The 27,068-nt window shown below is 58.1% G+C and overlaps 1 protein-coding gene and 1 long non-coding RNA gene across 2 annotated transcripts in view; one reads left to right on the forward strand and one right to left on the reverse strand.

Moving 5' to 3' along the window:
• Nucleotides 1–4,668: 4,668 nt before the first annotated feature.
• Nucleotides 4,669–13,308, reverse strand: LOC123596225. Its single transcript, XR_006711610.1, has 4 exons — nucleotides 12,944–13,308; nucleotides 10,988–11,084; nucleotides 8,209–8,344; nucleotides 4,669–6,978 (listed from the first exon to the last, which is right to left on the reverse strand). It is a non-coding gene; the product is annotated as an uncharacterized LOC123596225 (long non-coding RNA).
• Nucleotides 13,309–13,491: 183 nt separating this feature from the next.
• SORCS2 (sortilin related VPS10 domain containing receptor 2) overlaps nucleotides 13,492–27,068 on the forward strand; it is a 463,121-nt gene continuing 449,544 nt past the window's right edge. Inside the window, 1 exon segment of the mRNA XM_045474649.1 lies at nucleotides 13,492–13,998. Within this exon segment, the coding sequence (XP_045330605.1) occupies nucleotides 13,507–13,998 (492 nt within the window). The 5' untranslated portion in view covers nucleotides 13,492–13,506.

Below are 27,068 nucleotides of genomic sequence, written 5' to 3' on the forward strand. Positions count from 1 at the left end.
GGAAGCAGGCTCCAGGCTCTGAGCTGTCAGCACACAGCCCAAAGTGGGGCTGGAACTCACGGACCATGAGATCATGAGCTGAGCCGAAGTCGGACGCTTAACCGACCAAGCCACCCAGGCGCCCCTCAAGTTTTTTATTTAGCCCCTTTCTGTCTCTCTTTCAGGACTCACATCACACATATTGTTGTGTTTGATGTTATTCTTCACACCTCTGAGGCGCTGTTCATTTTTGTTCAATCATTTTTTTTTCTCTCGGTTCTTGATATTGGATAATTTTCATTACTCTGTCTTCAAGTTCATGGATTCTTCTGCCATGTCAAGTCTGCAACTGAGCCTCTCCAGTGAACTTTACTCATGGTTGCATTAACTCCAGACTTTCCATTTGATACATTATTTCTTTTCCATTTTTGTTGATTTATTATTGTCATACTTTCCTTTAATTCTTTAACTATACATATACATATATATATACACTATATATATAGTATATATATATATATACACACTATATATATAGTGTGTGTGTATATATATATATATATACACACACTATATATATATCAGCTGCTTTGAAGTCTTTCACTATCAAGTCCAACTTCTGGGGATCTCTGGAGACTGAAGACTACTCTTTTTCTTGTCCTTGACTCTAGGTAATATTCTCCTGTTTCTTTGCATTTCTCACTTTTCCTGGTTGTTAAAAACTGGACATTTTAGGGGCGCCTGAGTAGCTCATTCGGTTAAGTGTCTGACTTCGTCTCGGGTCACGATCTCACACTTCGTGAGTTCGAGCCCCCTTGTTGGGCTCTCTGCGGTCAGTACAGAGCCTGCTTCAGATCCTGTGTCCTCCTCTCTCTTTTCCCCTTCTCCTCTTGAGGTCTCTCTCTTGAAAATAAATAAAAAATAAATAAACATTTTTTATTTTTATTTTTTTTAAATTTTTTTAACGTTTATTTATTTTTGAGACAGAGAGAGACAGAGCATGAACAGGGGAGGGGCAGAGAGAGACGGAGACACAGAATCTGAAACAGGCTCCGGGCTCTGAGCTGTCAGCACAGAGCCCGACGTGGGGCTCGAACTCATGGACCGTGAGATCATGACCTGAGCCGAAGCCGGACGCTTAACCGACCAAGCCACCCGGGCGCCCCAATAAACAGTTTTTAAAAAGTTAAAAAAAACTGGACATTTTAGCAGTAAATTGCATCAAGTCTGGATTTTTCTTTTCTTTTTTAAAAATTGTACAAAATGTTTTTTTATGTTTGAGAGCGGGGAGGGGCAGAGGATCCAAAGTGGGCTCTGTGCTGACAGCAGAGAGCCCAACATGGGGCTTGAACTCACAAGCTGTGAGCTCATGACCTGAGCTGAGTTCGGATGCTTAACCGACTGAGCCACCCAGGTGCCCCCGGGTTTTTATTTTCTTCCACAGGTTATTTCTGATTTTTGCTTATTCATTTGTTTGTTTTTGTGAGTAGCTTACCTGGGCTAAGTCTTTGAAATCTATCTCCCTCGCTGTATGTAGCTGCTTCTGTTGTTGCTTGTTATTTTTATTAAAAACAATTTTTTTAATGTTTATTTATTTTTGAGACAGAGAGAGACAGAGCATGAACGGGGGAGGGTCGGAGAGAGAGGCAGACCCAGAATCCGAAGCAGGCTCCAGGCTCCGAGCTGTCAGCACAGAGCCCGACGCGGGGCTCGAACTCACGGACCGTGAGACCATGACCTGAGCTGGAGTCGGAAGCTCAACCGACTGAGCCCCCCAGGTGCCCCTGTTGTTGTTGTTTTTAAATTTATGACCTTTGAACCCGTGTCTGCCTCACTTAGAGATCGGCCAGTATTTGATCAGAAGTATTCTCAAACACCGTGAGTTCGTAAACCTTCTATCCTCGATCAAAGACCTCTGTGTGGGCAGAGGAGCACGTTCAAAATCTAGGCATTTTCAGGTCTGCCTGGCTTTTGCTTTTCACTGGGCTGTTCATACTTCCTCTGTCCACGCACATGGCCTTAGGGTCAGTCAGAAGTCTGTGGCTGGCTTGGGCCCTTCCCAGGGGCACACAGCCTCAGCCATTCTATACGGCCCCCCGGCCAGTCATTTCCACTGTCGCTGCTGGTGGGCGTGGATGCCACCCATTGCTCCAAACTGAGCGAGTCCCTTTACCCCGGGCACTGCAGCTGCTGTGCCCATGGCCACCCCTCCCTGCAGAGCCTCGGCCTTCCCAGCTGGGAGGGTGCTAAGGGACGAGCCTGGGGCCCGCGTGGTGCAGACGCTCGCGGTTCGTACCTGAAGTGCAGGAGTCTTCAAGGACGCACACTGCTCGAAGGACGGACACTGCTTCGATGGTTGCCTGTTCTTGGATGATTTCCAGCGTGTGGAAATGGCTGTTTTCGTCAGTTTGCGCGGTTTCATAATTGACTTTTGGGAGGAGCATTTGCCAACCTCTTCACCTGGCTACAAGTCGAAGTTCTGCCTCCCTGGAGTGCACTTGTGACTGGAAACGTGGGGCAGAGCTGAGGGTGGTCGGAGGGCAGGGTCGGAGGTAGGGGAGAAGTCGCCGTATGTGAGGATGTGAAGGTTGGTTGGGACGGACGAGATTCATTTCGCCGAGGAGGAAAATGGCGGTGCCCACGGGGAAAGGGATTTTCCCAAGTTCTTGAAGCTCAATCAGTGGAAAGCTGATATTGGAACCTGGCCCTCCTGACTCCCAACTCAGTGCTCTTTCCCTTCTGCCAAATTGCTTCAGTGGTTGTCATTTAGAAGTCTGAATCCCTAGGAGTTTTCAATGTGACAGATCCATCCATCTCCCTCCCTCCCTTCCTTCCTTCCTTCCTTCTTCCTTCCTTCCTTCTTCCTTCCTTCCTTCCTTCCTTCCTTCCTTCCACCCTTCCTTCCTTCCTTCTATCCTTCCTTCCTTCCTTCCTTCCTTCCTTCCTTCCACCCTTCCTTCCTTCCTTCCTTCCTTCCTTCCTTCCACCCTTCCTTCCTTCCTTCTATCCTTCCTTCCTTCCTTCCTTCCTTCCTTCCACCCTTCCTTCCTTCCTTCTATCCTTCCTTCCTTCCTTCCTTCCTTCCTTCCACCCTTCCTTCCTTCCTTCTATCCTTCCTTCCTTCCTTCCTTCCTTCCTTCCTTCCACCCTTCCTTCCTTCCTTCTATCCTTCCTTCCTTCCTTCCTTCCTTCCTTCCTTCCTTCCTTCCACCCTTCCTTCCTTCTGCCCTTCCTTTGGTCCATGCATCCATCCATTCATCTATCATCCACTCATCTTCCTCCCTTCCTTCCCTCCTTCCTTCCATCCTTCTTTCTTCCTTCCATCTGTCCTTCCTTTGGTCCATCCATCTATCCATCCATCCATCATCCATCCATCCATCATCCTTCCACCTTCCTTCTTTCCTTCCTTCCTTCCTTCCTTCTTTCCTTCCTTTGGTCCATCCATCTATCCATCCATCCATCCACCCATCCATCCATCATCCATCTATCTTCCTTCCTTCCTTCCTTCCTTCCTTCCTTCCTTCCTTCCCTCCTTCTGTCCTTCCTTTGGTCCATCCATCCATCCATCATCCACCCACCTTCCTTCCTTCCTTCCATCCTTCCATCTTTCTGTCCTTCCTGTGGTCCATCCACCCATGCATCCATCCTCTTCCTTCCTTCCTTCCATCCTTCCTTCCTTCCTTCATTCTTTCATTCCTTTGGTCCATCCATCCATCCACCCATCCATCCATCATCCATCCATTCATCCATCATCCATCTGTCTTCCTTCCTTCCTTCCTTCCTTCCTTCTTTCCTTCCTTCCTTCCTTCCTTCCTTCCCTCCTTCTGTCCTTCCTTTGGTCCATCCATCCATCCATCATCCATCCATCTTCCTTCCTTCTTCCCATCATCCTTCTGTCCTTCCTTTGGTCCATCCATCCATCCATCCATCCATCATCCATCCACCTTCCTTCCTTCCTTCCATCCTTCCTTCCTTCCTTCATTCTTTCCTTCCTTTGGTCCATCCATCCATCCATCCATCCATCATCCATCCATTCATCCATCATCCATCTGTCTTCCTTCCTTCCTTCCTTCCCTCCTTCTGTCCTTCCTTTGGTCCATCCATCCATCCATCATCCATCTTCCTTCCTTCTTCCCATCATCCTTCTGTCCTTCCTTTGGTCCATCCCTCCATCCATCCATCCATCATCCATCCACCTTCCTTCCTTCCTTCCATCCTTCCATCTTTCTGTCCTTCCTGTGGTCCATCCACCCATGCATCCATCCTCTTCCTTCCTTCCTTCCTTTCTCCCTCCCTCCCTCCTTCCCTCCCTTCCATCCATCCTTCCATCTGTCCAATATTTATTAAGTGCTTACTGTGTGCCTAGCACTGTGCTGTGAGGATAAGTAGAGAACAAGAACTGACATGACCCCAGTGTCACGATCCTCGTAGTCTCAGAGTGGCGGCACTAGCCTCAGGAAAGGACCTTGCAAGATCCATTTTGAAGAAATATCCCACACTTCTCTGTTAGTCTTAATTAAGGCAGTTCCCCTTTCCAGGGAAAACAATGAGTTTTAATTAACTTCTGAGCTGAAACCCTTCAAACTGTGATTTCAACCAAGTAAAATTTGTGGAAAATTTTTATTTATGGAAAAGTTTTAAGTGTGTAAGGCATTTAAATAAAAAAAAATCAATTGTCATATTCAATAGTTTGGTAGCAAAAAATTTCATTTCTGGAATGAATCTCAAAGGCAAGCTTACTGTGAGTTCTCTTTCAAAATATTTAGTGAGTGGATGGCTCTAAAAACAACTCCTCTAGACGAATGTATGACCCTGAAGCCCTTGGCCTGACACAGGGAATGTGGCGGAATGTGGTGGAAACAGCACGGCTTAAGACACTTGCCAGCTGCTTGCGGCTGCCTGTGTGATTCCAAAGAGCCATATGGGAACTGAAAAATTCAGGAAAGAATCTGGATGCTTTGTCCACACAACAAATAATTGGATATTTGGAAATGAGATTTTGGACTGTATCTTGAGTCTTCCTCTGGGGATTCCTAAATACAACCCCAGAGGGATTCATGGAATTTTTAAAATCTCGTCTTTCTCTCGTCCTCCTCTATTTTTTCCCCTTGGGTGATCTCATTCGATAGTCATGTCCAAATCTTGTCTCCAGCCCTGATCCTCTCCCGGGCACCATTTCCAAAGGCCTCTAGAGCCTTCCTGCCAGCGTGCCAGTGATGAGGAGGGCTCACCAAATGTCCCTGGGCTCCTGCTTTTGCCAGCCTCCCTACAGGAAGGTCAGGCCATGAACCCGGGCTCTGGCCGATGGGATGTGAGTGATAGTGGGGTGACCTCCAGGTCCAACCCCAGGAAATATTCTGTGTGTCCCCCGGCTCTCTCTTCTGCCACAGTGACCTTGCAGGCTAGAGGTTCCAGAGGGCGGAGATAGAGGTCGGAAAGGACGCGCCTGACCTGCATCAGACTTTGTGAATGAATACAGTGCCCCTTTCTTGGGTTTCCCCACCGAGATTTGGGGTTCATTTATCACGGCAGCGCAGCCTACCCTCGCTTGGCTGATATCTCCAGGATGTCCCACAGGCACCCTGGAGACAACGTGTCCAGAGTTGAGCAGCCATCTGCTTCAAGTTTGTTCCCTAACTATGGAGTGACATCAGTGTTCTCCCAGACGCCTCTGAGTCTCTTTGGATTCCGTGTGTCGCCTCGCACGGGAGGGGCCCGCCTGCGTTTCCTCCTCCCCACCGCGTCTGCTCACAACCTGCCGTCTCTCACCTGGACCCACACCATGACCTCCGCTGGCCCGGTCTCTCTCCCGAGCTCCGGCTCTCAGGAGCTGCCAGTGTTGCCATTCTGAAACACAAATCTGATCATGCCGCTCTTTCTCTTGAAAGCCCTGGAAGGGTCTCTGTCACCTTGGAAGAAGGCACCGGCCTGGCTTCCCCCCCAAGTCTTACAGTCCGTCCTGCGTGGCCAGGCCGCTTGTCCCTCCCCGTGCGCACCGTGCACCTTGGTCTTTTGTCCCTTGCAGATGCTGCCGTCTGTTTTACTTCGTCTGGGTCCCAGCTCGTCATTCAACACCCGCCTGAATGTATTTTTCTCTTCGCCAACACCTCGGGCAGAATAAATTCTCCCTTCTTCCTTCCACTGTCCTCAGCACATAATTCCAGAGCAGCCTGTGTTCTCTGGGTGTTATGCAGGCAAAGCGGGAGGGAAGGACCGCAGGGTCAAAAAGTTGGGGGGGGGTGGGGGAAACTGAATTAGTCAAAACCCAACGTTGTTAAATGCAAACAGCACGTGACTCTGAGAGGCGTGACCAGCCCCACATCGCAAACTGCACGTGAGCATCTGGGGGGCACCTCGTGGGGCTCATGTCCTGGGGAAGTTGTCATGTTATCTATGCCCTCGCGTCACAGACGGGGAGACTGAGGCCCAGAGCACGCAGCTGGCGGGCGGCCAGGCTGACAGTGGAAGAACAGAACTGCAGGCCGTGGGGGCGTGTGCTTGCGGGGGGCGGGGGGGCTGGGCAGCTGGCAGAGGACTGCGCCTCCCGTCAGGCCACCTGCCTGCCAGCGCCTGCTGCTCCCGGCCCTTGCCCTGCGAATGCAGACACACTGCGCCCCAGGGTGGGGGCACTTGGGGGACTGGGAGGGTCTTCCTTAGGGATGGTCCACACTGCGCCCCAGCCAGGGCACTTGGGGGCCTGGGGGGGGGACTTCACCAGGGACAGTCCGCACTGCCCCCCGGCTGGAGGACACTTGGGGGACTGGGAGGGACTTCACCGGGGACGATCCATACTGCGCCCCGGCCGGAGGGCACTTGGGGGACTGGGAGCATCTTCCCTAGGGAGGGTCCACGCTGCTCCCTGGCCAGAGCACTTGGGGGACTGGGGGGGACTTCCCCGGGGACGGCCATGGACCATCACTGCATCGATGGGTGAGGCGTGGTCATGCGGACGGACCTCCTGTGGGTTGTCTGTCACTGTCCCATGTGAAGACCTTCTTCCTGCAACAAGAGAAGAAAATAGCCACCGCCGTCTAGATGCTCTTCTGAGAGTCCTACAGACACTCCTTCACCTGCACGACAACCTGTTCACAGGTGCCATGGCCGTTCTCAGTGACCCCGAGGAGACTGAGGCTCAGAGTGAAAGCAGTGACTTCTGCGGTGACCCGCAGGGCCGGGACCGGAGTACAGGCTCCCGCCTCGCTCGCGGCCACCACCGTGGGCTCCTCTCCCCCCACCAAGCACTCACCACGCTCTGGCGGGTGCTTTCCAGCACCGCCTCTGAGGCGGGCACTGTTGACGGCCCTGCAGCCACTTCTGAAACGTGACCAGCAGCGCCCTGTCCTGGGGATCGCCACTCTCTAGCTGTGCGCTCCAGGGCAGTTCACTTAGCCTCTCTGGGCCTCAGATGCCTTGCTTCTAAAGTCGGGATAACGGTGCCCCCAAAACACTGGGCACATGGGAGGCCCCTCGTATGGTGCACGTGGGGGACGGGAGGCGGCGAGAGCCAGTCTGAGAAGTGGGCCCCCAGAGCAGCTGCTGCAAGCCTCCTTCCCTCCCTTCTTTCGTCCCTTCCCGCATTTCCTGGCCTCCTACTGGGCCCGGGCCCGTGCACTTGGCTTCAGGGGAAAGACTCCTGGCCTCTGCCGTCTTTCCCAGCTCCTGGGAACCCCAAGGGTGCTTTCTGGCTGGTTGTGCGTTTCCTCCGCAGGCCAGCCCTCCTCTCCTCTACCCTGCCTGCCAGAATGACCACAGTGGGCTCTTGCCCCTACAGACTGATGGGGAAACCCCTCTTCCCTGGGCGCCCAGGGGCCACTTTCTGGGGCCTTCCCTGGCGCCCGTTAGATGATGAGGTACCGTCATGCTACGGGGAGCTGAGGGTGCACTTTTAAGCCACACTGCAACCCAGTAAGAAGGGGTGGCCCCTGCACTGGTCGGAGCTGGTCGCTGCCCCACTCTCTGTCCCCATGGTGCTTTATGCATGCACACGGAGAGCTGGGGAGCGGTGCGCTATGGCTGACCTCCCTGAGGCCAGCCCCTGGTTCTGGTCATCACCCGGTCCCCATGGAGGGACCAGGAAGCCCCCGCTCTCACTCGCCCTGCCCACCCTACCCTGCGCCCTGCCACCCCGAAGCTCTTTGTCCGGATTCTCCACTGTCCCCCGCAGTGCCCTCCCCCAGGTCATTACCCACGCTGGCCTCTCTGCCAGGAGCGCTCTTCTGTTTTCTCCACCCGTTTATCCTTCCGGAGATTGGTTTGTTTCCTGCTGTCTCCCTGGGGCCTGGAGCCAGGCACAGAGTAGGTGCTCAGCAAACACTTGATGAACGGAAGAAGGAAACACACCTGTCGCACTGCGGTATCTATGCGTCTTTGAGAAAGAGGAGCCCGGATGGCTGAAAACGGTTGTCACCCTGGTCTCTGCCGGGCTCTGGGCTCTTGCTTGCTTGGCTTCTCACACACCAGGGGTTTGGCTGGCCCACAGCGGTGGTGCCCCTGGGCAAAGAGATCCCTGCCTCCACCAAGAGGCACCCACAACCACCACCCCAGCTGCCCAAAGAACTGCCAGCTCCCCCCCCCCCCGCCCCCGCCACCGTCTCCCTTCTCTGTTGGGATTGGAGCAGCCAGACCCCTGTCTCCCTGTGGGGCCTTTCCTTCCTTCTCCATCTGGACTCGTTTCCCTTCAATCTCCGGGTCAGACTTCTGTTCCTGGCCTGAGTTAAAGTCCCGTCCAGGCGTCCTTGACAACTTGATAATGGGATGGCTGTGCTCGATCTTTCTCCTGAAAGCCCTCACCTCAACCCCTTGTCATTTGCTGAAAGTCATTAGGAGACGTTTCTGCAAGGCACCGCACCCCCCCCAAATGTGGCAGCTCCCCTCCCCACCCCCCAACTCCCCACCCTGCGGCTTATTTCTGCCCCCTGCCCCTGGCAGCTCCCCCCTCCACCTAGAAGCCCTCCCTTCCTGACCTGGCATCTTCCTCCACCCCCGCAGCTTCCTCTCCTCACCTGGCAGCTTCTCCCTCCCTCCCCCCCCCCCCCCCCCCCACCAAGCAGGTGCAGACTTCTTAGTTTTGCTGGAGGCCAGGCCAGGGGCGGCTGGGAGCACGGCGCAGGGGAGGGTCTCCCCTCTGTAGAACCTGGCACCCCAACAGCCTGTCTCCTCAGTCTCCTTCCTGCTGGGTCCCCAAGTGTCCCCAAGAGCATCGCTCATGGGTTCCTGGACCGTCTCTCAATCAGGCCCATGCGGGTAGTTGCCCAAGCTGAGCTCTGTCGCATTGATAAAGATAAATTAAAATACTATCACTAGAGACCTTCAATAATTAAAAAAAAACCCTGAGCCTTTTAATGAGTAAGTGGTCTGATTGAAACTTGGAGAGAAGAAGTCTTTCTGCTCCTTTTTGAAGGGGACGCATTGCAATGGCGGGAGGAATCGGTCTGGATCTTGAAGCTGAAGGGTTTGGACCGGGGCTCAGTGGGGCCCCCACTCACCTCTCAGGAAAAGCACCGTCTAGTGGGTCCAGCCATGTGCCAGGCACCTGGCGTCTGTTTTTTCATGAATCTCTACTGTCTCAGGTCAAGAGATCGTTGGCATTTGTCTGAAGTTCCCCCAGGTGATTCCCACGTGGAGCCCAGGCCTTGAACCGCTGGGTCAGCACGGTGGCTCTCAAACTTGGGGGACGTGTCAGAACCAGCAGGGGACACATTAGAACACAGATCCCTCAGCCCCATCCCAGAGTTTCCGGTTCGGTGGGTCTGGGTGGGGGGCCTGGGAATCGGCATCTGTAACCGGTTCCCAGTAATGCCGACGCTGCTGGTCCTGGGATGACACAGAGAACCAGGGGGTCGGGGTCGTGCTGGTGAGGCAACTACAGAAACAGAGAGGTGAGGCGTGTCACTTAGGACACCCCACTGGCACATGGGGACGTGGGCCTTGGAACCCTTCGGATAGATTGCTGAACCCCAGGTCGGGGAGAAGGGAACGCCCTCTATGTAGGCGCTATATAGGTACTAGGTAGATAGGAGGTTCAACGAGATCTTTCTTCTAGAACAATGCCCTGCCAGAGTAGGCCCAACAGCTTATAGTCTGGATTATGTTTGTTCCTGTTTCCTGAAGGATCGGTTGAAGACCAGCCTTCTTCCCTCGGCCCCCGACGGCTCTTCCCCTTCCCGAGGGGGCCAAGCGTCTCTGAGGCACCCGCCTCCCCCCTCCCAGGAGCAGCGGCCGGGTGTGATCGGGTCTGGAGCCCAGTGCCCCGCGCGGAGCTGGGAACCAGGAGGCGGTGAGGGAGATGGCGAGGGCTGCTTCCCCGTCTCACGGCGTCTCAGGGTCTCAGGGTGACACGTGGTGCTTCCGTCGCCCTTCACGCCCACGCCGGCTGAGCGCACGTCCACCGCGGCGGCGCCGCAGACGCTGTCCCCGCGGTCTCCCGAGACTTCTCCCCGTCGGGATGTCAGACAGGATGCCTGACTACAACCTGCCGCCCTTCCTTGCCGCCCGTCCCCATGTCTTTCTCCTGCACCGAAGCCCCCAGGGTCCCCGAGTTGGTCACTAACGAGGGTGAGCACAGGGCGAACAGGTGCTGGGTGCGGGCTTTCCTCCGTCCCCCGCAAGTCCCCTGCCGCCTTCCCCGGGCCCAGCCACCAAGGCCTCTCTGGACTCTGGACAGGGGCCTCCTAGGGAGCTAGCTTCCTGTAGTGTCCTCACAGGGGGACAGATGGCTCTGAAATGTCTCTGGTCTTACTCCCCTGCTTAAAAGCCCCCAGCGACTTGGTACCGGTCTGCGAATACAAATCAAGCCGGCTGCCTTCCTCCCTGAGCCTGGACGGTGGCTCTCATGCTCCGCCCTGCCCCCCAGCTCTTCCCACCTTGCCCGTGGCTGGCTCCTTCTCCGCTCAAAGTTCCCCGGCCCCTTAGTGACCCCTTCATCTCCGTGTGCTGACTGCCGCATTTTCTCCTGGGTACTTACTACTGTCTGAAAAGAACTTTCTGCGTTAGGACAGGGGCTCCTCACCAGCGCAGGGGTACTTGTCTGTCTCCGCCATCACTGTGTCCCCGTGTCCAGCAGTGTGCGCGAGCTGCGTGACCTTGGGGATTCCCACGTCTCTGAGCTTTGGATTCGGAGAAGGGGTGAATCAGTCCCGCTCTTTTGAAAGCATTGCAGCCTTATCGGGGCAGAGTCAACCAGCCGACTGTTCTGGAAAAAGCACCGGGGAGGCATCCGCCAGCCTGCCTGCATTTCAGGCCTGGGGCCTCCCCCCACGTCCTCGAGGACTTTAACCAAGTCACCAATAACGTGGGCCTCAGTTTGAGCCCGGGTGGTGGTGCTGATGTGCCCCTGGCCGAGAGGCTTCGTCTGTGCCTCCAAGTGACTAATGTACCCATGAACCCGGCACGCAGACCACAAGTTACACGGGATGGGGGAAGGAAGGCTGCCCTGGGGCCAGAAAGCCGGGGCTGGAGTCTGGAGCCTGACACGCTCTGGCTCGGTGAACTTGGCAATCACTGCCTGGAGTCTGTTTCCTCAGCTGTGGAAAGGGGACCGTCACACGAGCCCCAGAGCCTGCTTCTGGGAATTATATACAATTACCTGCAATGTCGCCCCTTGTCCCCGAGAGCAGGTTCCTCCCCTTCCCCCACCCCCACCCCGTCTTCTTCCCCAGGATGCACTGGGTCCCTGGGAAAGTGTCCAGCATGGAGTAGGTGCTCAGTCATTTGTCACAGTCAACTTCTCTTGGGGACAATGCTTAGGGGCTCTTCTACTAAAACAAGCGGACAGACAAGGGGAGAAGCTCAGAGCCTGTGCGGCCCCCGCCTTCGCATTACGGCTGGGGAGGGGAGTGGAGACCAGGGTGTCGGGAAGGGCTCCCCGGGAACCGTCTAACCCGGGACACCACCCACCTCTTTTCTTGACTGCCGGCCACCGTCCGCAGCGTGCTTTGTTTGTAAGCCTCTTCCTAGGCCCCCGTTTGCCTGTCTCGCCTCCCTCAGCCCTGCACCGACCCCTTCTGCTCTTCCCTGCTCCCTGTGCGAGACCACGTGTTCCCACAGCCGATGGCTCCTGCTTCCCATCCCCACCCGGGGCCTGAGCCTGAGATTTAGAATCTGTCAGGTTGGGAATTTACACCATGGAGGGGAGGGCGAGGGCACATTCCAAGGGGGGAGACTTCTTAGACGTCTGGCCCCCCCCACCCCCAGCCTGGGCACAGACAGCGTGAGCCCCTGGGACGCTGTTACTGGATAGGACTTCCGCCTGGGGGAAGACAGCAGAAGACAGTGCTGAGGGCTGCTGCTCTTGGAGGCTGCACCCCCTCTCTCTTTCCCAGGTGTTTGAGGCTTTGCTCCCCTGCCCTGTTAGGCTCCCTCTCTGTCTCCCTCGCTGTCTGTCTCTCCCCGCTCTGGACCAATGAGACGCGCCCGGGAGGCAAGAGTGACAGAGACCCCTGAGGATTTTTACCTGACGCAGAGGCCTCTGGGGGAGGGGTGGAGGCAGGCTGGCCCCTGGCCCCGCAGAGGCTGCAAAGCTGGCCTCCCCTCAGAGACTCTCCAGCACCCGGACTCCATATTTTCCTGAGGCCAAGTTGTATGTAGCACGTGGTGGGTACTCAGTCTGTCTAAAGCAGCCCATGATCTTGGACGGCGACTTCCTGTGTGCTGAGCCTCAGTTTCCCCACTCTTCGCTTCCGCCCGGCAGGCTCTGCCCTGGATGGGACCTCGCACCCCCCACCCCCACCTCTAAGTGCTTCCACACCCAGGTGTCTGTCCTCATGTTCGGGGCTGCCCCCCTGGTGGCTCCTGGGCTTGGAGCACAGCCTTGCTCTGCCAGGACGTCCCAAAGCCTAAGGCACAGGCGTGGCTGCCCAGGAGTAGGTTGTGTCCCGGCAGCCACAGGGCCTTTGCAGTGCCTAGAAAGTCCCCTAGGTTCTGTCTACACTGCCACCTCTTTAGAGGCCCCCGCAGAACACCTCACCACTTCCGCTCTGTCCTCCTTGTGGCTCTCTGTGACTTGGTCTGTCAAGGTGTTGGCACGGGTGAGGTCTGTCTCCCTCTGCGGACCACCGGCTCCAGGGCCTGGCGCCTGGCTGTTGTTCACCCCTGTGCCCCGCCCCCCCCCCCCCCCCCAACCCGGGCCTGGAACCGTGGCTGGCCCAGAGTAGGCGCTCAGTAAGTTCAGGAAGAAAGGGAGGGAGGAAGGAAAGAGGGCAGAGAGGAGGGAAGGCGCAGGGAAGGGCCGAGGAAGGGAGGAAAGGGCTCTGGGGCTCGGCGCTCCCGGGACCTCTGCCCAGGCCCTTGAGCGCTTGGCGCTCGCTCGGCCGGCGCGGGGTCGGCCGGCAGGTGGCGGTGCGCCCTCGGCTGCGCGGGCGGCGGCGGCGGCGGCGGCGGCGGCGGAGCCGCGAGTCCCCTCCTCCCGCCGGCTCCCTCCCCTCGCCGGCTCCTTTCTCTGCGCTCTCGCTCGCGCTCCCCAGCGCCCTCCCGCTCTCCCGGCCGCGGTCTCCCTCGCCCGCGCCGCCCCGCCGCCGCCCCTCGGCGACCATGGCGCACCGGGGGCCCCCGCGCGCCCCGAAGGGCCCCGGCCCCGCTGCCCGAGCCCCGAGCCCCGGGGCCCCGCCGCCGCCGCCGCCGCCGCCGCCGCGCTCGCCGCGCTCGCGGCCGCTCCTGCTGCTGCTGCTGCTGCTGCTGGCCGCCTGCGGGGCGGCGGGGCGCTCCCCCGAGCCCGGGCGCCTGGGTCCCCGCGCGGTGCTGACCCGGGCGCCGCCGAGCCCGCCCGCGGGGCGCGCGCTGCCGGGCGGCGGCGAGGACCGGCAGGCGCGCGGCGCGGAGCCCGGCGCCCCGGGGCTCGGTCCAGCGCCGGGTCCCGGCGAGGACGGCGCCCCCGCCGCGGGCCAGGGGCGCCGGGCGCGGGCGGCGCCCGTGGCCGGAGCGGCTTCTCGGGCGCAGGTCTCGCTCATCAGCACATCGTTCGTGCTCAAGGGGGACGCGACGCACAACCAGGCGATGGTGCACTGGACGGGCGAGAACAGCAGCGTAAGTGACCTCCGCGCGCCCCCCGCGGCCCCTGCCCCGGCCACCTCGAGCCCGCACTTCCGGACGGCCCCGGGGTCACCCCGGGCGTTCTTGGCGACTTGGGGACGCGAGTCACCTCCGCGGCGGCGCCCCTACTGGACTCTGGCCACCGGTTCCTTGGGGGAGAGAGGTCCCCAGATAATGTGAGCGCCCCGCCTGACAGATTTCCAGGACCCGAGCCACCTCGGAGGCGCCCCTAGTAGCTTCCAGAGCCCGGGTTACGCGGGAGGGGGTGTCTCCCGCGGCTTCGGGGCGCTGGTCACCTCGGTCCTTTAGGACCACCTTCACTCGGTGTTGCGCCTCGACCGCTCTGACTCCACCCGGTCTGCTCAGCGTTGCGTTCTGGGATTTTGGCTGCGGGACCCTCTCCGCCCTGGTCTGTCCGGGACTTCGCTCGTGGTCTATCCCGGAGCTCGCTCCAGGGGCCCCAGGATTTCCCCGGTTAGCTCGGCGTCTGATTCTGGGACGCCCTCCCCACCCCCTCCTCCCGCTCCGGATTCCACTAATGTGACCGGGGCTATCTGCGTACCCACGGAGTTGGGCGCCGCGCTCTCCACCCGCTCCGGCAAACTCCCTGGCCTCCCTCCACCTTCCCTGCCGCTCTGGAAGTTGGGCTCTACCGGCCTCGCCACATCTCTTAGGGTCCTCGGCGCCTACTTCCTCCAGCGCAGCGCTGTGGTTCCTACTCCTCCGGACCGAGGCCGGTTCTTGTTTTGTGTGTGTGTGTGTGTGTGTGTGTGTGTGTGTGTGTGTCGCCTGCGGGGGGTGTGGGGATGCCCTCCCGTTCCTCCCTGCGGGCTGCCTTGGCCTCGCTTTTACCCTGGGCAGATGACCAATGGTCACGCATGGGTCACCTCCCAGCAGCCCTACTTGATCATCTCCAGTTTCGGAAGCGCGCAGGGAGGTGGCAGCTGTTGGCCAACTGGTTGTGCGTGGGGTAGAGATGGGACTCCGCTTACCCCCCTCCATCGCTGTTCGCTCTGGTCGCCCCCCGTGGCTACCCCTCCCCAGCTCCTCTCCTTGATCGCTGCTGCTCTCCCAAGTTCTGGGGAGGCAGCTTTGGGCCAGGGCCCCTGCATGCTTTAGGAGTGGAGGGGTGGGGATCTATGTGCTTCCCTACCCAGGAAGGGGGTGTATCAAGGGCTGGGGGCACTTTGACCCCCTGCTTTGCTGCACAGGCGAAGACACCTGGTCTCTAGACTTGGGTCCTTTCTGCCACCTCCAATCAGACTAGAAGCTTTGGCGGGTGGTGGGGGTGGGGGTGGGGGTGTGAGTTACTCTCTGGACACCAGCAGGGGGCGCTCAGGGTGCTGACTGAGTGGGGGTGGGGGCAGGTGCTCCCTAGGAGGCCTTCCCTGTCTGAATCTTGACAGAGGGGTCACTGGTAAACAAACTTTGTCCCCTGTGCTGTATGCTGTAACTTAGGGACTGGCAGAGAACCGACAGCACAAGGAGGAAGTGAGCATCTAAGGTCATCCGGTGGAGCCAGACTCGCCCAGCCAAGCCCCCCACCCCACCTGCTGAGGTGGTCGAACAAGCTGCCTGTTCCGTCCCTTGGTCATTTTCGCTTCATGGGGTGGGGGAGGTGGGGGTGGAAGAAGGGAGAGAGGGGCACTGAGAGGTGGAGACCAGCCTTCAAAGTGGGACCGGCACCCAGCCCACCCATGCCATCCGGACCGTAGAGCCAGAGGGCTCTTCCTTGGAGGGAGCGAGGAGGGAGCTTGGGTCAGCGGGGCTGCGGCCCTGGGGCGGGGCTGGGGGGGCATCAGAGGAGCCCCCCCCCCCCCCACCCCGGGTTTGCTCCCTGAGGACAGTGGCTGAGTGTATCCTGGCTGCTGGCAGGAGAATTCCTGGAGAGGGGACCTGGGATGGGGTGGGGGGTCTGGCTTCTCTTTGGTGGGGGACAGGAGGTCCAGAAGCAGACAGGAGCTTCGAAGGGTGCATCTCTCCTCTGGCCCCCTGGAAAGGGGAGGGCAGGGATAGATAGCGTGCAGAGAGCAGGGCAGAGCCTGGCACTCAGCGGACACTTCAGAGGCGGAAGCCAGAAGTATCTTATTCTGTCAAGTGTTGTTGACTGTGGGGTAGAGAGAGAAGGCACACAGCGCTGGAACGTTGACCCAGGCATTTGGCACAAGTCCCTTCTCCTGCGTCGCGTCTCCCGCTCACCCATCCTCTGGAATGGGACGTTGAGGCAGACTGAGTTCTCCCCGAAAAAGCAGATCATCTTCTGGCTTGGGGGACGGGTGATGCCTTAAGAGTTTCACCTTGTCTGGGGAGTGCTCAGGAGGGGAGTGAAGCTGCTCCCGGTACTAAATGAAGACGCTGTTCTAATTGTTACTTTCTCAGCGCTCAGTGCACGCTGCACGCGTGGCCTTGTCTTCTGGGCACACGAGGGTTCTGGGGAACGTGCTTTGCTGGCAGCTGTGGGGCCAAAGGTTTTAGCCGGGATGCCGTGCTTGGTTTTACCTCTGCTTGAAGGCGCCACCTTTTAGGGCTACAGGAGGGAAGGCACTAACTTGAGGCCAATTTGCTGAGGGGAGTCTTTCAAAACATTTTATTTCACTTAATTTGTCCGCGTGGCGAGACCCAAGAAAGTGCATTTTGCAGATGTGGCCCACCTGAGCAGAGAACATGTTTTCAAAATTAAAAAAAAACAAAACAAAACAATGCATTTGCTGAGAGGGCGAGGCTTTTGGGAATAGTATTTTAGAGCATCTGCAAGAAGGAGTCGCAGGATGCAAGAGACCAGCCCTCGGTCGCTGAGCACTGGGAACATGTGTGCGTTTTCCTTCCCACGGCCTGATTTCTTCCTGCTCCCATGGAGATAGATAGGGAAGCAGACTTGCTTGGGAGTTCAAACACTGCCTTTCTGTCTGTTGAGCTGCAGAAACAAATTGTTATGTGTGAAATCCATCTTTCGTGGAAACCACTGGGCATCACCTTTGAGGGATCCGGGATGGGCTTTGCACACACGCTTCCGGGTGTGGCTTCCTTGGAGGCGCCCTCAGAGGCGGAGGTGCGATTTGAAGGTGAAAATCGCGTGCTTAGTCTGCTTATTTTGAGCCTAGCTCACCTGCGTGCCTTCCCTCGCCGCCCTTGAACTTCCGCTTTGATGCATTAATTCCCTTGAACGTGAGCTTCCTGCAACCAGATCTGGGTTGTTCAGGGGTGTCACGTGTACGAGCCGATCGGCACCTCCCTCCCTCCCCTTCCGTCCCCCTCTCGTTTTCCACATTCACTCCATGCTGTGTCTACAGGGCTGGGGATGTCGAGGGGAGTCGTGTGCAAAGGTAATTCTGAACCCGTTATCCACCTTCTCTGTTCCGGAGTCTTGAGGAACCTGGTATATGTGTGTATTTTACATCCCGAGAGCCAGGGCTCCAAATCAGACAAATGGAGCTTTCGGGGGCGTGAATTGGGCTGTGACAACTTGCCAGATGTCAAGTTCCTTGAGGGCAGGTGTGTTACATGCTAGGGTTCCCGTATCAAAGCACCACAGACCGGGCGGCTTAAATGATCGAAGTGTATCTCCTCACAGACTGGGAGGCTGGGAGGCTGGGAGGCTCTCAGGCCTCCCTCCGGGGCGTGTAGGTGGCCCTCTTCTCCCTGTGTCCTCACATGGCTGTCCCTCTGTGTCTGTGTCCTGATCTCCTCCTCTTATAAGGACCCCGGTCAGGTTGGATTAGGGCCTGCCCTAGGGACCTCATTTTAACTTGATTTTAACCTTTTTAAAGACCCTCTCTGCAAATACAGGTATAGTCAGAGGTATTGGGGGTCAGGACGTTTCTCATGTGCATTTTTTGGAAGGGACACAGTTCAGCTCATAGCAGCAGGGAAGGGGCCCCCCTCACCTTTTCATTCTCTGACCTTCATGCAGCGGAGCTCAGAGTGGTACAGTGGGAGAGAAGGGCGGGACATCAAAGCTAGACTATAAGGGACGAGTACCGTCTTCCCTGGTGGGGAAATCAGGGGAGGCTGCGTGGAGGAGGTGATGTCAGGGCGGGCCTAAAGAATGAGTAGGGGAAGCATATGGGAGATGGAGAAGAACCTTCCAGCGGGGAGGAACAGCGTGGGCAAGCTCTGGGAGGTGGGAATTTAAAGGTGTGTGTATGTTGTGAGGAGAGACCGTGAATGCGTTGTGCAGGGAGACAAATCAGAGGGAAGAGGTTTGGAAAAACAAAGTCGACGTCAGCTCCTAGTGGACCGGACCGTGAGGCTGGAGAGCCCAACGTGGCAGTGCGGGGTGGTGGTTTTGCTTTTTAAGGTTAACAGCTTTTATTTAGAAAGGCTGCAAAGATTGTATGCTAATTGGAACAGCTAGGCTGTCCAAGAGATGACTTGAAAATTCCCTTTTGATATCCCCCAAGAGCTGGATTCCACCATATACGCTTTGTTCTGTCTACAGAGCTCTGACCTCAGACGGAATCAGGCAGAATTATGGCTTAGGCTCCCTCCCATCGTGGCTGGGCTCCAGACAAGAGCCCGGCCCTCCGGGCAGACAAGCCGGTTGCTGGTGGTGGTGCCCAGGGAAGGTCGAAGCTGTGGGTGATCCCAGGTCCTTCCACAGGATGCCCCCCACTCCTGCCTTCTCTCCTCTCGGGCGTCCGCGTGCTTTCGTAGAGACGGGGCCGGTCTGGCTCATCACGCGGATGGTGGTGGCGATCGACGTGCAGGCCTCAGAGCTGCCGGCCTGGGTTTGTAGCTGGCCGGATCCTTCCTGGCTCGGAGACCTTGGGCAGACTGGCTGCCCTGGGCCTCGCCGTCTTGGGGCTGGGGTGTGAAGGCTCGCGGCTTGCCGTGCAGGTGGGTGATCCCCGCGCTGTTTGCACAAGAGCCAGGCCCCCAGCAAGCGCTCAGGAAACGAGGTCGGGGTCCCGTCTGAGTTTCCGCAGCCTGCCGATGGGGCTGCTGAGGGGCCTCGGAGGTGAGGCCTCTGGATGGAGGCTCTTCGAGGAGGCTGCTGCGATACTGAGGCCTGGGCCGGACCCCGGAGGGGCGGTGGGAGAGGACTGCCCGTGAGAGAGGTTTCCAGCTGGGGACGGACGGGACGTGGCTGCCCCCTGCTCCGTTGGCTTCCCGGCTCCTGGCCGGACTCCGGCGCACAGACACCATAAAGGCCTCCTCATGCAGCTCTTGTGGTTCTTGGACGAACGGGTCCAAGTCCCGCGACAAAGCTGACGTGTAGCCTCGTATCCGATGGCTGTGGTTTCGTGCTGAGGCTCCATTGCGTTCTTGGAGGTGAGTTTGGTGGCCCCAGGGCACAGGGTCTTACAGTCTAGTCTGCCGAACGTTCCACGTGATGCTTTGGAATTGCAGGCCACCACAGTGCGGGGCCTCCCGGCGTTTCGGGGTGGGGACTGGATTGGAGAGAGAGTTCTGGCTCACGGGGGAGCTGGGCTGTGGCTGGTCAGCGTGTTGATGGTGGGCATCTGCCCAGATGAAGTACTTCTCTGTCGTGGCAGCCATCGCCAAGGGTGACCAGCGGCCACCTAGGGAGAGGCCGAGGCAGACCGAGGTCAAGGGACACGGTGACCCGTGCTGAAGGCCTGTCACGTTTGCTGTCAGGATGAGGGCTGGACAAACCCGTCAGGGACCCTGGGCCTGGTGTCTGGGCTGAGAACAAGGAGAGAGGGAGGGAAGCCTGTGTTAGGACAGGTGACGGTAAACGGAGATACATGCACGGGGTAAGCAGAGTCTATGCATCCGTAGGGAGACACCCGCCCTTTGCCCGGGGTGGCCCAGGGGGACCTAGGGTCTTCTGCCTTCTTGCTGTGTGGGGAGAGACCCCATGAGTTGGAGAGCCCCAGGCGAAAAGAGGCTTCATATTAGCCCTTAAATCAGCTGCTTTCTCTAGACAGTTACGGGATACAGTGAGGGGCAAGGTCAAACACGGCCCCTGTCCTGGTGAGATGCTTGGTCTGGACGGGAATTCATCGCAGGGCATCCTGGCGCCGTGAAAACCTGCTCTGAGGAGGTCAGGGAGGACTTCCTGGAGGAGGTGGTAGTGAGGTGGCTCTGAAGGACCAGCAGAGTCACTGTCACCTGGGCTGAGGTGGAGAGTGAGAGGGTGGGAATACGGAGGCCCAAGGAGAGGCACGGGGGCCTGAAAAGCCCGGAACACTAGGACGCAGAGAGGACATCCGTCAGTCAAGCAGCCTGGCTTGAAGGCAGAAAAACAGCCCCATTAATAAAGTTCCCGAACCCGGTGCACAAATCTACTCGTACTTTAATAAAGTGGCTATTTAATTTGTAGTTGCGCGAGGGTTCCTGAGAGTATTTTAAAGAGGTCGTAAATTAACTCCCCCCTTCCGCACGTCCCTTCAGAGAAGCACGCCGCCCGGCGCACAGGCCTTGTGAAGGGCTGCTGTTGCTTTTAATTTTTATTTATTATATTTGTCGGAGGCAGGCTCAGACCCTGGAGGACGTCGCCAGGGAGCGCGGGGTTGGAGCGGTTAGAAGACGGGCTTGGATAATACCGAACGTCCCCGTGCCTCCTTCCGTCTAGGAGGACCCTGACGAAGAGATTGAAAATGGCCTCGTGTTTGGGGGCGCCCTCTCTTTCCCTCTTCAGCCTCCAAAGACCTAGCTATTTATAGATTCCTACCAACGGCTTATTTCAGCCACCCCCCTCCCAGCGCCTGGCGATCGTGTGGGTGCTTTGAGGAGCACACAGGGACGCTGATGACCCGAGACGCCCGGCTGCCCACTGTTCCTGCTGCCTTCCCTGTGTTCAGAAGCCCCGGGGAACAGGGGAGCCCGGTTCCTGAGGCCGGGCCGGCCCGGTGGGCCGGGTTGGCCACTGCATTTGAGGGGTTGAAGGCTTATGCGCAGAACCGTTTGCAGCCTGCTCTTGCCGTGGGAATCCTGTGAAAGGGGGGATTCCGTGCATAGAAGCCATGCCACATAAACGTGAGACGTGTCCGGGGCTGGCATACCCCCAAGTATGACATGCTGCCTTGCACGCTGACACTTTCCCAGACCCGTGGGCCGCCCGGTCCCAGTGCCACAGAAGTGGATGGCGGGGGTTGGGGTTGCCCCGTGCTGGCTGGTCCCCGGCAGGTGGGCACAGGTGCACGCGGGCCCTGACCTGCTCCGGCTTCTGCAGGGGACTCTGAGGCTTGTGTTCAACCTGTGACACGCGCCCGCAGAGGGTGGCAGCAAAGTCTTTTTTTTTTTTTTTTAAATTTTTTTTAAACGCTTATTTATTTTTGAGAGAAAGAGAGCGCGAGGGGGAGAGGGACAGAGCGAGAGGGAAACAGAATCGGAAGCAGGCTCCAGGCTCTGAGCTGTCGGTACAGAGCCCGACGTGGGGCTTGAACTCATGAACCGTGAGGTCCTGACCCGAGCTGAAGTCGGACGCTCAACCGACGCAGTCACCCAGGCGCCCCATGCAGCAAAGTCTTTTTAACTGAAGCTGTGTGGCTCGGGGCCACGCCACACAACGTGGCTTGCGCCCGTCATTTTTATCCTGATTAAGTTCCGTTTGTGGTCTCAAAAAATTAATAGAGTACTTGAATGTGAGCTTTCACAGGAGGACCGAAGGAAAAAGGAAAAGTCAGATGATGCTCTTGGGAGGTAGAAAAGTTCCATCTCATTTTGCATTTCTGTAGCAGTCGGTTACTGTATTTGCACAGAAAATTACAATCTTTTAATTAGTTTCTTCTCACACCACCTCGAAGATCTTAAAATAACACCCCTCTCCTTCCTCAGTCAACGCAGATAATTTCCCGCAATGTTGAGCTCGCCTTGTCTTCGACAGGGCACGTCTCTCGCACGGTGCCATTTCCTGATGCTCGGAGATAAATTAAGTTCAAATTAAAGGAAGAAAAGAGCCCGGCCGAGTGTGGCTGCTCCTATTCAGATCAATTTTAATTCAGAAAGGGTTCTTTATGAGGCTTCTGCGCCGCGGATCTATTTTCCGAAGCGTCAAGACGCGGAGATAGTTATCTCGCCAGCCTGGGCCAGGAGCTGGCGTTCGTGGGGCTGGGGTCAGCTGGAATATCCTCCTTTCTGAGGTCACCTGATCTCGTAAAAACAATTCCTCGTCATTTACAGAGCGCTCCTGACGAGTAATAATGAAAGTTAATAAGCTCGGTCCCCATTTATTACGCCCGTTACCGTACCGGATGCCTCGCAGGCGTTACCCCTGGAAACGGTCCCGCAAGGTCCACACGGTGATGACGTTCACTCTACGGATAAGAAACGTGAGGTTCACGGCAGCGTGGGTTGTCCGAAGCCACAGGGCTGACATGGGGTCCTCGTTGGGACTTGACTCCTTTTACTCTTAAGCCTGAGTGTTTTTTAATGTAGTGCAGTTTTTCTTTGTCTTTTATTGCTAGTTTGGAATTGTGATGAATACAAGCAACGTACAATCCGTCCATCTCCGGAACTTGTCCGTCAGATGGAAACTACGTCCCGTTATTCCACACTACGTCCCAGGGGCGCCTGGGTGGCTCAGTCGGTTAAGCATCCGTCTTCGGCTCAGGTCGCGATCTCAGGTCCGTGGGTTCGAGCCCCGCGTCGGGCTCTGTGCTGACGGCTCGGAGCCTGGCGCCTGCTTCGGGTTCTGGGTCTCCCTCGCTCTCTGCCCCTCCCCCACTCGCACTCTGCCTCCCTCTCTCAAAAATAAGTAAACATTAAAAAAAATTAAACACGAACTCCCCGCGTCCCCTGCCCCCAGCCCTGGCTCCCATCCACCATTCTCCTTTCTGTCCCTGTGACTTTGACTTCTCTGGGGACCTCGGGTAAGTGGAATTATACACAAGGCTCGTTTTGTGACGGGCTTATTTCACAGTGTCCTTGAGGTTCATCCGCGTGGTGGCAGGTGTCAGAATGCCTTTCCTTTTTAAGGCTGAGTAATGTTCTGTTGTCTGGATGGACCACGTCTTCTTTACTCACCCGTCCGTCCACGGACACTTGAGATGTTCCTCTCGTGGCTGTTGTGGATCCTGCTGCTGCGAACACGGGTGAACAGATACCTGCTTGCACTCCCTTTGGGCGTGTGTCCGGAAGCAGGATTGCTGAGTCATGTGGGAATCCCATGTTGATTTTCCGGTTGAGCCTGAGGTCTCGGCTACCGCAGAAATTGCTCTCGTGTCTGCCTTGAGTTTGGCCGGCTTGCCAGTTAGTGGCAGGGTTGCAGTCCCCAAAGAAGTCCACCGCCCGTGGTTTTGCAGGAGACATACTGACAGCGTCAGAGGCGATCCCGCGTGGAGAGAGGACCCGGCGGCGAGACGGTGTGAGGGCGCGCCTTTTGTTTCTGTTTTCGTCCGATCACCCCGGGTTCTGCCGGTGACCCCAGGGAGGGGTGGTTGCTCAGAGCCCGGGAAACCCAGGTCTGCCCGCGTTGCAAAGTCAGAAGGAGGCTGGTTGGTCTGATGCCCGGCCGAGGGTGGAAGAGAGGCCGTCCGGGGAGACGCGGGGCAGGGGCGGCCGCATTTCCTCCGGCTGGCAGCGTGTGCATTTCAAGTTCAAGCTCGTTTCCCTTCCTCCCTGCTTTTAGGGGCTTTTCCCTATTGACTGCCTCATTGACCAGTTAAGTAATTCAATTTTGCCTCTGTAAAAAATAAAGCACTCCATAAAAAATCTCATGTTTTTCTCAATTTATTCCTGTCAATACCACTTAACCCCATCCAGGCTTATTTTCTCATTTATCCTTTGACCGTCGAATGGGGCCTCTGGGTGTTTGAATCCCATAATGCTTCTTCCTCTGTGATTCGAGGTGCACCCCCCCCCCCCCCAGACGCACCCTGAGAGGTCTCCTGGCCCCAGGGACCGTCCCAACCCGCCATGGGGGTTCCCAGCTCTCTCTGTGCCGTGGGCTCGCCCACCCCAAGTCCAGAGAAGCCCATGGAACTTTATCAGGATGTCGTTTTTATAAAGAGCGTAAGATAAAACATACGGGACTAAAAGGAAACCGATTCTGTGGCAACAGAGGTATCAAAATACTGAAACGAAATACTTTACTGACACATCAACAGGAGGCCAGCAGAAGGCAGAGACTCGTACGCGTGTAGAAATAACGGTAACGCGAGGTGGGACGTGGCCCGTGGGAAGAGAGGGGACAGACGGACCCCACGGGCATGATTTCTCTTCCCTGTCGCCCCCACACCTCAGCCCCTGCTCCCCGTGCACTGTGTCCCCTAGGCTCCCCTCCTTGGCCCCGCAGGCCTCCCAGTGGGGGCTTTTGTCTGCCTGATCTCTGCTGTCCCCCAGAGCCTGGTGCCTAGTAGGTGTTCAGTAAGAGGTGTGCCTACATTTCCCTGGACGCCCGCTCAAGTGCAGCACAGCAAAGCCTAGCAGTATGCGTGCAACATTCGGGTAGGATAGGAGGTGGCCATTGGTCCTGAAGGGCTGCAGAGCTCACTTCCAGCCCCACCTCCCTGTCCGCTGGGGGTCTGGGAAGGCCCAGAGCATCGCCCCCCTGCCGCTCGCACGGCCGGAGGATCACAGAGCGTGGCTCCCTGTCCAGCCTGCTCTTTGAAGCAACTACAGAGCGGGGAGGGTCATGTTGGTTCCCCGGAGAGGTGGAGAGATCTCCTGTCAGAGACCAGAGCCATCCAGAAGCTTCTGACTCGTGGTGGTGGCTGTGCGGCCAGGCCACAGCACCGCCACCCCTCTGGCCTTTGCCCTTTGCCCTTTGACCGGGAGTCAGAGCACTCAGCGGTGAGAAAACACCTGTTCCAAAGTGAAGCTGGGGCTCTTCGATAGCTCGCCCGTTTCCAGCCTCATTTCACTTACAGGAGACACCTACCCCCCTCCCCCCTCCCCCTCCCCCCTCCCCCCTGCCCCCGCCCCCGCCCACGCCCCGAGATGGCTTGCTGAGCTTTTTCAGACAAAGACAGACGACCGGGTGGGCTGAGGCACTGCCACCAGCGAGGCCGTCCCGGAGGGGTGGCACCGGCTCGTGAGGAAGCGTCCTTCTCACGGTCCCGCAGGGTCTGGTCATCTGCCGGCAGCCCCATGCCCAGCGGCCCCTCGGAGTGGCCTCCTGGAGGAGTGGCCTCTGTCCAAGTCACCCTCCTTCTGCATCGTGGCTCACCTTCAAGAAGGTGCCGTCTTTGGGGGCCGCCTGGGGTGCCATCAACCCCCCCCTTACGATGGGGCCTGGAACGGGGAGGAGGGTTCACTGGGCTCTCTGGGCCTCGGTGTCCTTGTCCCCACAGGGGCTGCCAGGAGCCGCCCCTGCCCTGGGGTGCAGGAGGAGAGCCCAGAGTGCAGGCTGGAGGGCCACGTCCCCACGCCTGGTCCCGTGGCCCCGGAGCTCACTGAGCCGCCAGCTCCCCAGCCGGCAGCCTGTGGGGGTTTGCGCGGCTACGATTCCCTGGACGGCGAGTACAGCACAGCAAAGCCCAGCGGTGTTCACGCAACACTCGGCTCCGAGCGTCTGCGCAGCAGATGAGAGAGTATTTCTTGACGACGGCCGGTTTTTCACAAGTTTCGTGATGTGAATTATTGCCCGGAATGCTCGCCTCTTCAGATCAAGGCTTCCTGTCCATCCCGCCCCGGGCGGCCAGAGGCCTGGGCGGCACAAGGAAATCCGAAACCCGCTGGTCTAGCTGAAGGGAGCCTCGGGCCCCCTTCCCTAAGATGCTAAGATGCCTTTGCTTCCCGTCCCCGTCCTGGCCGGCCCTGGACAGTCCCCAGCATCCTCTGGGGCACAGCCGAAGCCAGAAGGAGGAGCCCCGGACACCGAGGCGGCCTTGTCCCTGTCTGCCTGGCCCGGCCGCCTCTCTCCTCTGGGGTGTGGGGAAGGGGGATCTGCCACAGTCTGGTGCTGGCCACCTTGGCCTCTGAGCTGAGGGGCAAGCTGGGGGTCGTCCGCGCCGCGTGTTGGGAAGGAAGCAAATTGCCCTCAGCACTCCAGGCCATAGGAGAGTCCTGCCTTCTGGGACATTTGCAGATGGCCTCTCAGGGAGTTAGGGTCAGGGCAGGGCCTTGGCAGGCCGGGGCTGGAGGCATGGCTGGTCTTCTGCCTTCTGCCCCCGTCTCTCTCCTGCAGACACATTTTCTGGGCCCCCTCCCCGTGTGCCAGGCTTTGTTCTAGGCTTACAGGACCAGAGAAGCAGAAACCCCCTGCCCAGCCTGGCTCTCAGCCTCACAGGGGCACACGGGCAAGGACGCCAGCCGTGGGAATATGGCGGCTGGGGGAGGGCGGCTGGGGGGGCGGTGCAGTGGCTCCGGGGATGGGTGTGCTCACATCCTGTGAGTACCCAGAGGCCCCCACCCCGGGATAAGGCTCTCTAGCCGTTGCCCTGTGCCCACCCACCCTGCTCACTTTGCACCCAGGCTGCCACTCTCCTGACCCAGCCGTCAGAGGCTGGCCGCTGGCCTCCAGGCTCGCTGGCCTCCCAGCACGCGGCCCAGGCTGGGTGAGGCACCTGTCACTTGCCAGGGGCAGGAGCCCCACCTGTTGAGAGCCTGTGGCTCTCACAGGGCCCTCGTGTGCGTTATTCCTCCTGAGTCCCCGCGGCCCAAGAGGTTTGTCATCTCTGCGTCCTTCTGGGGCCCAGCAAGACCCGGGGGCTGGGCTTGATCTCAAGCCAGCGTCCTTGGAATTTTTGTGGGGATGAATCACCTCGTCCCCCTGCTCATCGGCGGCCTCTCTCTAGTCCCATAGACGAGCTTGCGGCCAAGCCCCGGGCTGGGGTCTCGTGAGCACGGGCAGGCTCTGAGAGGCCGGGCGGCTGTGTGGACCCACCTGGCCCGCCTGCCCAGGCTTGGGAAGGGCAGGGTGGGGGCTGGGCCTACCTGTCCCCCCGCCTTCCCTCCAACTCTGACGGCCTGGCCCCCACCTGCCCCATGGCTCCCACCTGCCCGAACACACTCAGGCCCTCTTCAGGCCATGGCCCTCCCCTGGGGTGTCCCCTCTGCCCTGCTGCCTCCTGGCCGAGTGACCCCGGCCGGCTGCTCACCTCACGGAATTTTGTCTTTCTCATCCTTAAGCGGTGATGAGGCTGTCCCTGACCTTGTTGTGGGCAGAGGGTCAGCACACGGAAAGGGCTGGGCTGGGTGCTGTCACCGACTTCTGC

Source organism: Leopardus geoffroyi, chromosome B1, assembly GCF_018350155.1.
Source record: "Leopardus geoffroyi isolate Oge1 chromosome B1, O.geoffroyi_Oge1_pat1.0, whole genome shotgun sequence".
Classification (NCBI taxonomy): domain Eukaryota; kingdom Metazoa; phylum Chordata; class Mammalia; order Carnivora; family Felidae; genus Leopardus; species Leopardus geoffroyi.